Here is a 13,600-nt window from a genome sequence, read left to right on the forward strand (position 1 = left end):
CTGACACACACACATTGTCATCTGTTTCTCACTCTGACCGAAGACGGGAGGAGCCAATTGAAGTTTACCGCAACTTTCTTATGAAATTTAAAGGGGCCTGAGGCGAACACAAATTCGTGTATAGTTTATGGAGCTAATCGCAAAATTTTAGAGGGGCTGAGCAGTCATTTTATGGCCTAGCCACGTCCATGCATTCAGACATTCTAAAAAAACCACTCCTCTCCCTCCACACACGGCTCTCATAGAACACATTTCTTGAAATCATAATTTCTCAAAATGAAACCTCGACTGTCAGTCTTTATTCACCTGTTTCTCGTGGTTTCTTTTTAAAATCTGTAAAAGTAAATGGTGAAAATTACATGGCTAATGTCATAGAATAGCATAGTGTAATATTGGGGCACATTGAATAAAAAAAAAAAACTGGTTCGTGTCTTCTGCCGTGTTACAACTCTCCATCAGCGGAATAAAAAAAAAAACTGGTTCGTGTCTTCTGCTGACTTGCCAAACATTAAACTAAGCTTCAATTTTTGTAACAGCAAAACCTACTGGTTAACAGAAATTGATAAATGGTAAAATTAAAATCAGCGAATCAGGCTTTAATAGTGACTGTACTGGTTTGATAAATTTTCAGCCAGTTTGTTTAAAATCACAAATACGTCTTTAATTGCTCATTGATGCAGTTGACCGGATGCTTCCAATTTGTAATAATATTTCACCATAGTACTGTTTTTACTGTAGTTTTGATCAGCTGAATGCAGCCTTAGTGAGCAGAAAAGGATTCTTACCAAAAATCTTACCAACTTTTGAACATTAATGTTTGTTTTAGCACTGTAACTACATGGATTTTTTCGCTTTTTAGCGTAACTCACCAGATGCTATCTTTGCCGATGGGCAGCTTATTCCCATTCTCATCATAATATTCCTCAATCACCATATCCCCGTTTTGGTCATGACCAGAGCTGAAGTTGGTGATGACTCGAGTCGGAATGCCAAGGGCTCTCATTACTATCACACAAACAAACACATTTGAAATTTATCAACTGCACCAATTAAATTATCAATGACCCATTAATGGAGTATTTCACCCAACAATAAAAAATCTTCTCTTTCAACCCCACGTGTCCCACCTGTACACATGACAGCAGCAAACACCCAGCACTGTCCATATTTCACAGGACTGAACTGCGTTTCTGCCCACTTCTTGAGAATATCTGCGCTGCCGGTCCAAATCCAGGGGGCGATGCCATCGCTGTAGCTACCTGACCATTTTCCAGTTAACACCCCTCCATCTTCATCATTAGAGTTCACCTGTTTAGAAAGAAAGAGAGACTGTATTAATACATGGAGAGAGAGAGAGAGAGAGAGAGAGAGAGAGAGAGAGCACAATGGAGAGAATGAGAGCAGATCCTCACCATCGCTGAGATCACACGGCCGATGTACACCGGATTGCTGCGGTTCTGCAGATCTCTTCTCATGTCTGCTTGATGTTGAGGACTCAACTGCAGCAATTTCATACAGATGTCCAGTATTCCTTTTTCATACTGAAAACACATTTATGCATGACAAGAGTTAATGTGAAGCCGTTTTTCAGTGCTGTGCTGTCAGTCAATGGTCAAACATCTCACCTGATTGAACGACCAGGATCTGGCAAAGATGCTCCTGGGGCTTCCTTTAAACAGCACGCCGTTATCACTCTTGACATATTCAGTCCTCAGAACTTCAGACTGCAGGTACACCGAATCAGCTGCAGAAAAACACAATTTATTTTATAGGTGTTTTTATTTTATTTTACTTTTATTCAGCAAGGATGCATTAAACTGATCAAAAGTGACGGTAAAGGCATGTGTGATGGTACTCAATATTCTATTTCAAATAATTCTCTTTTAAACTTTCTTTGAAGGATCATGTGATACTGAAGACTGGAGTATTGATACTGAAAATTCAGCTTTTGATCAAAGCAATAAATTACATTTTAACATATACTGAGATACAAAACAGTTATTTTAAATTGTAATATTATTTCACAATATTACTGTTTTTACAGCATTTGTAATTAAATAAATGAGCAGAAGAGGCTTCTTTCAAACACATGAAAACATACTGCCAACTCCAAACTTTTAAAAGGTAGTGTAGTGTAGGCCTAGATTTGGTATTATTCTTACTTTTCTTGATAGAGAGTAATTTGGACTAGTTTCTAATATGATTAGCATGTTGATAGCATGTTATTAGCATGATTATCCAGTTACTAACATGTTGTTAGCATGAAACTAGTGATTTTAATGTGTTGGCATTGTTTTATTTCATTTTTATCATCGTTTTTATTATCGTAATTTGTATAATGAGCTCAAAAATGAACTTTGCTCACGAAATAACAGTCTAAGGACTGAAGCAGAGCTCAAATAAACAAATCATAGATTTCATTCATGAATTTATGTTTCATTTATTTTACTTATTTTAGTGCTAGTACACAAACATAAATGAATGACTTTGACAATGACCATTATTTATATACAAAAAAAGTAAAAAAAAGGATCATTTGTAGAACCAGATGTGAAACCAGCAGCTGTAATGGTACGTAGCACTTTGGAAGGTGTTATACATTTTTTTTTACAACATGAACCGTTTTGAATAGCTTCGAGTAATGAACCTTTTTCCGATACAATCGTGTTGAAAGCTTTGCTGGTTCAGAATGCTTCACTTCGCCATCACTACTAAAAACCACTCCGATTTTCAGCCCGGCAACAGCCTACTATGGAAATACAGAACTCACCTTGGGACCAGGGGTTGCAGAGGAGCGTGATCTGACCGACCGAGTGTGTTTTCACACCCAGGTGGGTCTCGACTCTCAACTCGAGTGTGTAGACACCGATAGAAGCAGACGCAGGGCTGGACAGCGATACAGATAGTGCACGGGGGGCAGTCGGGCCCGGGCCAGTCGGACGTGGGAGAGTTGGGCCTGGGACAGTCGGGCGTAGGGCAGTCAGGCCCATGGTGCTCCTCTCCAGAACGGCAGTCCATTGAGTCGGAGAGGGTTGTCCGAACCTAGAGACCGGGACATCCACAATCAGTGGACCTGCGGCGAGGAGAAGGAGTGGGTTTAGGGTTTTTTTGCAAAACAATTCCAAATAGTTGTATCACAGCCAAATATTGTCCTGTTATTATCCTAACAAACCAACAAATCAATGGAAAGCTTATTTATTCAGCTTTCAGATGATGTAGAAAATATTTTTCTAGATGTAAAATACTATTCATTTTCTCCATAAAGGACCGATCTTGTAGGTAACTTTTATTGTATTTCATTTATACCAGGGCTATTCATTAGTTAGGCTATAGTGAAACTATATTATGAAGAATCATGTTATTTTAAATAAATATTAACTGAAATAAAATTTTAAGTTTAACTTTAAGTTAAGCACTAAAATGAATTAAAAAAATAGACACATTTACAAAATAATAATAATAATAATAATAATGACAAAAATATGACAAAATTACTTAAGGTAAAACTAAAGTGAAAACAGAAATATAAAAATAAATTCAAATTTAAAGAAAAACTAGATAGTAAAGTTCATAGACAAACTTTAAGTTCGCTTGAATAAAGTTTTAAAAAGTTTTAAGTTAGACTGTTTTCAGTGTAAAATAGTTTGAAAGATTCAAGTCTGAATGTTTTGAAGGGAATACAGTCTATTAGAAAAAACAGTTGCAATGTGGTTGCTAGGTTACTCAGGGTGGTTGCTAGATCGGTTGCTAGGGTGTTGCTATGTGGTTGCTAGGGTATCCAGGGGTGGTTGCTAAGGTGCTACTAGGTGGTTTCTAGGGTACCTGGGGTAGTTGTTAAGGTGATGCAAGGAGGTTGCTTGGGTACTCAGGGTGATTGCTATGGTGTTACTATCATGATGTTACCATTATTAGCAAGTTACTAGCATGTTGCTAGCATGTATAACATTACTAATATGTTACTAGCACGATTCTAGCATGATTACCAAGGTAATAGCATGTTTCTAGCATTATTAACATGTTACTATCATGTTTCTAGCATGATTACCATGTTTCTAGCATGATAGCAAGTTACTAGCATGTTTCTAACATGATTAGCATGTTTCTAGCATAATTAACATGTTACTAATATGTTTCTAGCATGATTAGCAAGTTACTGGCATGTTTCTTGCATGCTAGAATCATGTTACTAGCATGATTAGCATGTTACTAACATGATTCTAGCTTGATTAGCATGTTACTATCATGTTACTAGCATAATTAGCATGTTACTAGCCTGATTCTAGCATGATTAGCATGTTACTAGCATGTTGCTAGCAAAATTAGCATGTTAATAACATGTTGTTAGCATGATTAGCATACTGATAACATGATATAAATAGATTAGAAATATTAGATGAGTCTGAATGAGTCTAAATGGATTAGAAATAGTACATAGAAGGGAAGCTTGATTTAGTCTCAAAGGATTCTTGGAGTTTAGATTTGAACTTTGACAGTTAGAGTTTGAAGTGTGCTGGCTTATTTGAACATTACGTCAATGTAAGTCTATGGGATTTTTTTGGTGGTTTTGGCAGTCTGGTTTATGAAAACCATAAGCTGGATCAGTTAGATAGATATAGAAACCCGAGTCAGACCAGTCTGCAGGTCTGGGCCAAGTTTGGTGGTTGTAGCTTAAAAGCTCTAGGAGGAGATACACTTTAAAATTTAGTCTCAGAAGAAGAAGAAGAAGAAGTTTAAATAGGATAACAGTAAGTTGGCTTTTTAAGCCAACTTAAATATAATAGTATATCAATGATACTAAAATATCATGCAAACTACTTTTACAATTGAATATATTGTAACAAACATAAACTAGATAAAAAAGTTTGTCAAAACAAACTTTGAAGTTGGCTTGAGAAAGCTAAGCAGGGAGTTTAAAAAGTTTTACAAGCTAGAAGTTAGAAGGTTTTCAGTCTGAAGTTGTTTTAAAGAATAGATAGATAGATAGACAGATAATGCTAGCATGACTAGCAAGTTACTACCATGATTCTAGCATGATTAGCATATGTTTCTAGCATAGTTAGCAAGTGGCTAGCATGTTTTTAACATATTAACATCTTGTTAGCATGATCAGCTAGTTACTAGCATGGTTAGCAAGTTACTGACATGTTGCTAGCATGTTTCTAACATGATTAGCATGTTGCTAGTATGTTTCTAGTATGATTACCATGTTAGTGGCATATTGTTAGCATTATTAACAAGTTACTAACATGTTTTTAGCATGATTAGCAAGTTACTAGCATGGTGTTACCATGATTCTAACATAATTAGCAAGTTGTTTCTAGCATGATTAACATGTTACTAGCTTGTTGGTAGTGTTATTAGCAAGATGTTAGCATGTTGCTAGCACGATATTAGCATAATTAGCCAGTTACTAGCATGTTACTAGTATGATAAGCAGGTTTCTAGCATGTTGCTAGTCTGTTTCTAATATGATTAGCATGTTGATAGCATGTTATTAGCATGATTAGCCAGTTACTAACATGTTGTTACATGTTATTAGCAAGCTACTTGCAAGACTCGAGTTGCTAGGCTTGGCTAGTGATAGATCGATAGATCGATAGATAGATAGATGGTGTTACTGCAGTGTACCTGGCTGTTTTTATTCTAAAGGATGAATTAAGATGGGGTGAATTGGGATGAATTAATGTCCTTCTAAAATATTATGCGGGAGCACGTTCTCATGGAGTATGCATTTTGAAACAGAGGATGTTTAGGCTTACATTTTTCCAACCCAATTTAAGAGTAACAATCTAATCAACGTTCAACAAATTAAAAATTTACATACTACAGAGAAACAAATGATAAAACTTGGCCTTTTGAATATCAGGTCCCTCTCTACAAAAGCGCTTTTTGTAAATGATATGATCATTGATCATAACCTAGATGTGCTATGTTTGACAGAAACCTGGCTAAAATCAGAAGATTACATTATCTTAAATGAGTCTACTCCTCATGATTACTGTTATAAACATGAGCCACGTCTAAAAGGTAAAGGGGGAGGTGTTTCTACAATTTATAGCAATATTTTTAGTGTTTCACAGAGAATGGATTTCAAGTATAACTCGTTTGAAGTAATGGTGCTTCATATAACATTATCCAGAGAAACAAGTGTTAATGATAAATCCCCTATGACGTTTGTACTTGCTACTGTATACAGGCCACCAGGGCACCATACAGATTTTCTTAAAGAATTCGCTGATTTTATATCTGAGCTGGTATTGGCTACAGATAAGGTCTTAATAGTAGGTGACTTTAACATCCATGTTAATATTGAAAATGATGCACTGGGAGCAGCATTTACAGACATTCTAAATTCTATTGGAGTTAGACAACACGTGTCAGGTCCCACTCATTGTCGAAATCATACTCTAGACTTAATACTGTCACATGGAATTGATGTCAATGCCGTTGAGATTCTGCAGGAAAGTGATGATATCTCTGATCATTATCTAGTCTCATGTATTCTCCAGATGACTAAAACTGTAAATTCAACTCCTTATTACAAGTATGGTAGAACCATCACTTTTACTACAAAAGATTGCTTTCTAAGTAATCTTCCTGACTTATCTGAATTCCTCAGCATGTCCAATAGCTCAGAAAAACTTGATGATGTAACAGAAACTATTGACTCTCTTTTTTCCAGGAGTCTAGATACGGTCGCTCCTCTGCGCCTAAGGAAGATTAAGGAAAATATTCCGACCCCGTGGTATAACGAGCACACTTGCGCCCTAAAGAGAGCAGCCCGGAAAATGGAGCGCAGCTGGAGGAAAACAAAATTAGAGGTTTTTCGTACTGCTTGGCGGGAATGTACCCTATCATACAGAAAAGCGTTAAAATCGGCCAGATCTGATTACTTTTTGACTCTTTTAGAAGAAAACAAACATAACCTTAGGTATTTATTCAATACAGTGGCTAAGTTAACAAAAAATAAAGAACCAACAGGCACTGACTATGCCCATCAGCATAGCAGTAATGACTTCATGAACTACTTTACTTCTAAGATCGATACAATTAGAGACAAAATTGTCACTATGCACCGTCAATTACAGTGTCGCATCAGATAGTGCGCTATAGATCTCCTGGGGAACAATTCAACTCATTCTCTACTATAGGTCAGGAAGAATTGTATAAACTTGTTAAATCATCTAAACCAACAACTTGTATGCTAGACCCTATTCCATCTAGGCTACTAAAAGACTTGCTTCCAGATCTCATAGATCCTCTGCTAAATATTATTAATTCATCACTGTCATTAGGATATGTCCCCAAAACCTTCAAACTGGCTGCTATTAAGCCTCTAATTAAAAAACCACAACTTGACCCCAACAAATTAACTAATTACAGACCTATCTCGAATCTCCCATTTCTGTCGAAGATATTAGAAAAGGTTGTATCCTCACAGTTATCTTCCTTCCTACAGAAATATGATATCTGTGAGGATTTTCAGTCAGGTTTTAGACCGTACCATAGTACTGAGACTGCTCTTATTAGAGTTACAAATGATCTACTCTTGTCATCCGATCGTGGTTGTATCTCTCTGTTAGTGCTACTGGATCTTAGTGCTGCTTTTGATACTGTTGACCACAACATTCTCTTGAATAGACTTGAGAATTATGTTGGCATTAGTGGTAGTGCATTGGCATGGTTCAAATCGTATCTATCTGACCGCCATCAATTCGTGGCAGTAAATGAAGCGGTATCATATTGATCACAAGTGCAGTATGGAGTACCGCAAGGCTCAGTACTAGGGCCATTACTCTTTACGCTTTACATGTTACCCTTGGGTGATATCATCAGGAAATATGGTGTTACCTTTCACTGCTATGCTGATGATACCCAGCTCTATATTTCTTCGCGGCCCGGCGAAACGTACCAATTTGAAAAACTAATGGATTGTGTAGTTGAGTTAAAAAATTGGATGACAAGTAATTTCTTACTGCTAAATTCTGAAAAAACAGAGGTGTTAATTATTGGGCCTAAAACCTCAGCGTGTAATAACCTACAACACTGTCTAATACTTGATGGCTGTTCTGTCAATTCTTCGCCATCAGTTAGGAACCTAGGTGTGCTATTTGATGGTAATCTTTCCTTTGAAAACCACATCTCTAGTATTTGCAAAACTGCATTTTTCCATCTCAAAAATATATCTAAACTACGACCTATGCTATCAATGTCTAATGCTGAAACATTAATTCATGCATTTATGACCTCACGGTAGATTATTGTAATGCTTTATTGGGTGGTTGTTCTGCTCGCTTAATAAACAAACTCCAGCTGGTCCAAAATGCAGCAGCTAGAGTTCTTACTAGAACCAAAAAGTATGATCTGTCATGGGGGCGGAGCAAAGCGACAGACACAGTGGGCGTGACGTCAGGCCTCGGAGAGGCTTTTATTAAACAATAAACAGAAAGTGTTCAAAAAGGGGAAAAAGTGTCCAAAATAAAAGGGGGATCTGGTGTCCTCGGCGTGAACGAATCCGTGAAGGAGGGGCAGTGTTCAGAAGGGAAGGGTCCAGGTAAGGGGCGGAGTCCGGCGGCCGCACTTGCTCCCCGCCGGGGTCCGTGGCAACGTGGCGGGTAGCGGCTTCCTTTAGCGGCTTCATCCAATCCTTAGCGGCGGCACTTCCTCAGGCGGGTGAGAAGGCCCGGCATCCTGGCCCGCAGCCATTTCCATGCGGCTCGCACTCGGACCCACGGGTCCGGCAGCTCGTCCATCACATCGGCGGCGCAGGTTCCCTCTTCACCCCTTCCTGGACCCACGAGGACACCAGCGTGCATGCACGGGAAAGAGACCGGTCTCCTGAGGAGAGGCGCGCTCGGCATTTTAACAGCGGCGGTGATGAGGCTTCATTCACATCAGGTGTGCCTCATCACACGCCGCCAGACCTGGATGTTTCGGCGCCCCTTCCTCCTCCCACACGCCCACTCCCGTCGGGAGCCTGGTGAAGGGCGGCGATTACCGTCGGGGTGAAGCTGATAGTTAGGGGGGAGGCAGCCGACTCGTCACAGATCATATTAGCCCGGTTCTGTCTACACTGCACTGGCTCCCTATTAAACATCGTATAGATCTTAAAATCTTGCTAATTACTTACAAAGCCCTGAATGGTTTAGCTCCTCAGTACCTGAGCGAGCTCCTATCACATTATAGTCCCTCACGTCCGCTGCGTTCTCAAAACTCTGGCAATTTGATAATACCGAGAATATCAAAATCAACCGCGGACGGGAGATCATTTTCTTATCTAGCGCCCAAACTCTGGAACAATCTACCCTACAATGTTTGGGACGCAGACACACTCTGTCAGTTTAAATCTAGATTAAAGACCCATCTCTTTAACCTTGCTTACACATAACAAATCAACATATTCTTATAATTCAAATCCGTTAAAGGATTGTTAGGCTGCACTAATTAGGTCAACCGGAACCGGGAACACTTCCCATAACACCCGATGTACTCAGTGCATCGTCAGAAGAATGGCATCTACACTAATATTAGTCTGTTTCTCTCTTATTCCGAGGTCACATTAACCACCAGATCCAGTCCGTATCCAGATCAGATGGTCACTGCAGCCCCCCGGATCCAGTCCGAACCCAGCCCAGATGGTGGATCAGCACCTAGAGACGACCTCTACAGCACTGAATGTCAGCGGAGTCCACATCAACTAGATGAGCCCCAGAGACGGATCCACAGTGAAGACCACATCACCTAGACGGCTGTCGGCACAAGACCACGGGAACTTTGGCCAGAGGAGAACTGGCCCCCCGACTGAGCCTGGTTTCTCCCAAGGTTTTTTTCTCCATTTGTCACCGATGGAGTTTTGGTTCCTTGCCGCTGTCGCCTCTGGCTTGCTTAGTTGGGGACACTTTCTCTTAACACAATATTGCATTTTATTTTATTGTTTTTGATTAACTACCTTTACCTAAAAAGTGAGTGTTTACTGTTGCCTTTGGCATTGTTGATGTACTGTTTCCTATTTAATACTGTACAGCCGCCTTGTCACAATTCTGTATTGTTAAAGGCGGTATATAAATAAAGGTGACTTGACTTGACTTGACTTGACATCTCGTCTCACCTGCTGCATTGTTTCTATTAATTTATTTCCCTTCCAAATACTGTCCTTTTGGCCAAAATCGTTTTTTTTGTTCGATGCTACTCTTAATTTTATAATGCTTATTGCTCTGATAGTTGGAAATTTAGCAGACTGAAACTGGTGTCATGTTAACCAGCTTGATCTGTGAATTTTTTCACAGCAAAACTCTTGTCCGTAAAACCCATTGGTACAGTAAGTCTGCTATAGTAAGGAATGTAAAAAATAGGTGCTCTTCATGTTTAACGAGTTTTACCAATAAACACGCAGACTGCTCGAATACAGAAACATTGTTTTTAAGTCAAACTCGATTTGTGAAAACTTTCACAATTGCAATTTATTGCATATCAGTGTTTCTTTATTCTCTGCTCTCTTTTTCTTCTATCATAATGTCACACGGTGCCGTTCCAGTGAATAACCGTTTTCCAAGCCGTTTAGATAAATCATACACGTCTCTAATATACTATTGTGATTTGTGGTGTTTTCAAATTTAAGATTTGGTTGTTGTACCTTTCCTTAAGTCTTGGCTTCAATTTGAGGAAATGTTTCACAGTATATTTTTTGTTGGTTAATCCTTTCCTGAGCCCTTAACTGTACTATTCTGATTTATGAAAAAATTTTACAGTTCAGTACTGGTTAGCTGACCCTTCCCTGAGTCACTAACATCACTATTCTGAAACTTTCACAGGTCAGTACTGGTCAGCTGACCCATCCCTGGGCCATGTACATCACTATTCTGATTTGTGAAAACTTTCACAGGTCAGTACAGGTCAGCTGACCCATCCCTGGGCCATGTACATCACTATTCTGATTTGTGAAAACTTTCACAGGTCAGTACGGGTCAGCTGAACCTTCCCTGGGTCACTAACATCACTATTCTGATTTGTGAAAACTTTTACAGTTCAGTACTGGTCAGCTGACCCTTCCCTGAGTCACTAACATCACTCCTCTAATTTGTGTAAACTTTCACAGGTCAGTACTGGTCGGCTGATCAGAATAGTGATGTACATGACTCGGGGAAGGGTCAGCTGACCAGTACTGAACTGTGAAAGTTTTTACAAATCAGAATAGTGATTTGCATGACTCAAGGAAGGTTTAGCTGACCAGTACTGATCTGTGAAAGTTTTCAAACATGAAAATTGTGATATAATTGAATCAGTGAAGGGTTAACTGTCCAAAATTGCACTGTGAAATTTTTCACAAATCAGATTAGTACAGTTAAGGTCTCAGGAAAGGATCAACTGACAAAGATATACTGTAAAACATTTCCTCAAATCAGCAAATTGAAGCCAAGACTTAAGGAAAGGTACAACAACCAAAGCTTAAATGTGAAAGATGCCACAAGTCACAATAGACTATTAGAGACGTGTATGATTTATCTAAGGGCTTGGAAAACTGTTATTCACTGGAACAGCACCGTGTGACATTATGAAACACTGATATGCAATAAACTGCAATTGTGAAAGTTTTCACAAATCCAGTTTGACTTAAAAACAGTGTTTTTGTATTTGAGCAGTCTGCATATTGGTAAAACCTGTTAAACATGAAGAGCGCCTATTTTTCACATTACTTACTATAGCAGACTTACCAATGGGTTTACGGACAAGAGCTTTGCTGTGAAAAAAATCACAGATCAAGCTAGTTAAGATGACACCGGTTTCAGTCTGCTAAGTTTCCAACTTTCGGAGCTATAAGCATTATAAAATTAAGAGTCACATGAAAAAAAAAATTTCGGCCACAGTTGCCACAGTTTTACCACACATGCTATGTATAATTTTCAGAAGAGCGGTATTAAAACAGATGAATGAATGTGCGGGCGTTGCCTTAAAGAAATAATAATGTTGAACATTTTAGCTAATTAATCTTAAATAGTATAAGGCATTGACAACGTGACTTTTAATATTAATTAAGATTGTTGGCATAAATATGTGAATTACATACAGTGAAATAACTGTGAATGAAACATAACAGAATAAAGACTAATAAATATGTTGATTCTGATGATCACAAACACCGCAGCACTGACGCAGTGTGGTGAAATCATGCATGTTTACGAGCCATGGTTTCTCAGATCGATACGTTGGATTAAAACTACAAGTTTCGTTGAGTTTGGAAAATTATGTGCACAGTAATCATCAGAATATCTTTTCGCCTGTCTTTTAAAATCATCCTGCAGATGCTCAATTTAACAGGCTTTTATTCAAGTACAGCATATTGAAAAATATACATAACCGGAAGAATTGGTACACTGCTGCAACAAGCGCTTCTGGTGTTCAATTCTGGTGCGATAATGGTCCATACAGTACATAGAAGGGAAGCTTGACTGAGCCTCAAGAGATTCTGGGAGTTTTGACAGTTGGAGCTTGAATAGTCTTGGCTCATTTGAAAATTCTGTCAGTGTAAATCTATGGGATTTATCCCAGTTTTAATCATCAGTTTTAGGAAAACCATAAGTCCGATCAGTTAGAAAAGATATAGCAACTTGAGTCAGACCAGTCTGAAGATCTGGGCTGAGTTTGAAAAGAGGTGAAGTGCATTTTTAATTCACGCACCCATGAATTAAAAATGCTGCTTAATTCATGCACGCATGAATTAAGCAGCATTTTTAATTCACGCTCCCATCACACAAACATACCTAAAGTAATTCTGAAGATCATTTTTTCCTTCAGTGGATCGAATGGTCGTCCATCATAGTTGATAGCCACTGTGAAGGCCTGTCCTCTCCGCAGAACCACAGTGGTGGAACTCAGACCTTCGGTGTTGTGGCTGGTCTGGTTTTGCACCTGTTGCAGGCTGATACTACGAACGCTGAACTCTGTTAAAATGAGCAAATGTGATGTTATTTCTCATTATTTTAATATATAGATAGATAGATAGATATATAGACAGATAGATAGATGATAGATAGATAGATAGATAGATAGATAGATAGATAGATAGATAGCAGTTAATAAATAATTTAAATATTTTTAAAATTGACTATTATAATTAATTCTCTTAAAATAATAGTACAGTAAAACATTCTGAAATCTAAAAAGATTACATGCAATAGAAAAGATTAATGCAGTAAGTTCTTTATGAAGCTATAAATAGCAAACTAAATTAAATACTTTATTTTAATTAAAAAATTAAAATGTTTTTGTAAAAGGTTGAACATGAAGCTTACCTTCCATGATATGCGGCTTTGTTGTGGTTTTTGGTGTTTGATTCAGATTCTCCATTTATTGTGGTTTTATACAGCATCCTTCTGCCCCTCCTGTTCTGCTAAAGTTGCCAGACCGCATTCACGTGAACTTATGCAAGCCAAACTTTACAGTCAATAGAACCAACACCTCAAAAATTTACTCAGTTGCACATGCATGAGAAATGTCTAGTTTTTATTCAATGGGTGGTTACAATAAGTAATTTGCATATATACCTAGACACATACCCACATTCAGTGGGATGATGTAAAAGTGAACAGCTTTGTCCCTCTGT

At 38.3% G+C, this 13,600-nt stretch overlaps 1 protein-coding gene across 1 annotated transcript; it reads right to left on the reverse strand.

Annotated features, from left to right (window-relative positions):
- Window positions 1-869: 869 nt before the first annotated feature.
- On the reverse strand, window positions 870-13,333 carry LOC127162332 (protein-glutamine gamma-glutamyltransferase 5-like; the record flags this gene model as incomplete). Its single annotated transcript, XM_051105125.1, has 7 exons — window positions 13,290-13,333; window positions 12,759-12,938; window positions 2,771-3,073; window positions 1,626-1,744; window positions 1,413-1,541; window positions 1,128-1,308; window positions 870-1,005 (listed from the first exon to the last, which is right to left on the reverse strand). Coding segments are annotated over exons 1-7 (1,055 nt in total), but the record flags the coding sequence as incomplete, so codon positions are not given.
- Between the last annotated feature and the right edge of the window lie 267 nt (window positions 13,334-13,600).

The sequence above is a fragment of the Labeo rohita genome, unplaced genomic scaffold, assembly GCF_022985175.1.
Source record: "Labeo rohita strain BAU-BD-2019 unplaced genomic scaffold, IGBB_LRoh.1.0 scaffold_898, whole genome shotgun sequence".
Classification (NCBI taxonomy): Eukaryota; Metazoa; Chordata; class Actinopteri; order Cypriniformes; family Cyprinidae; genus Labeo; species Labeo rohita.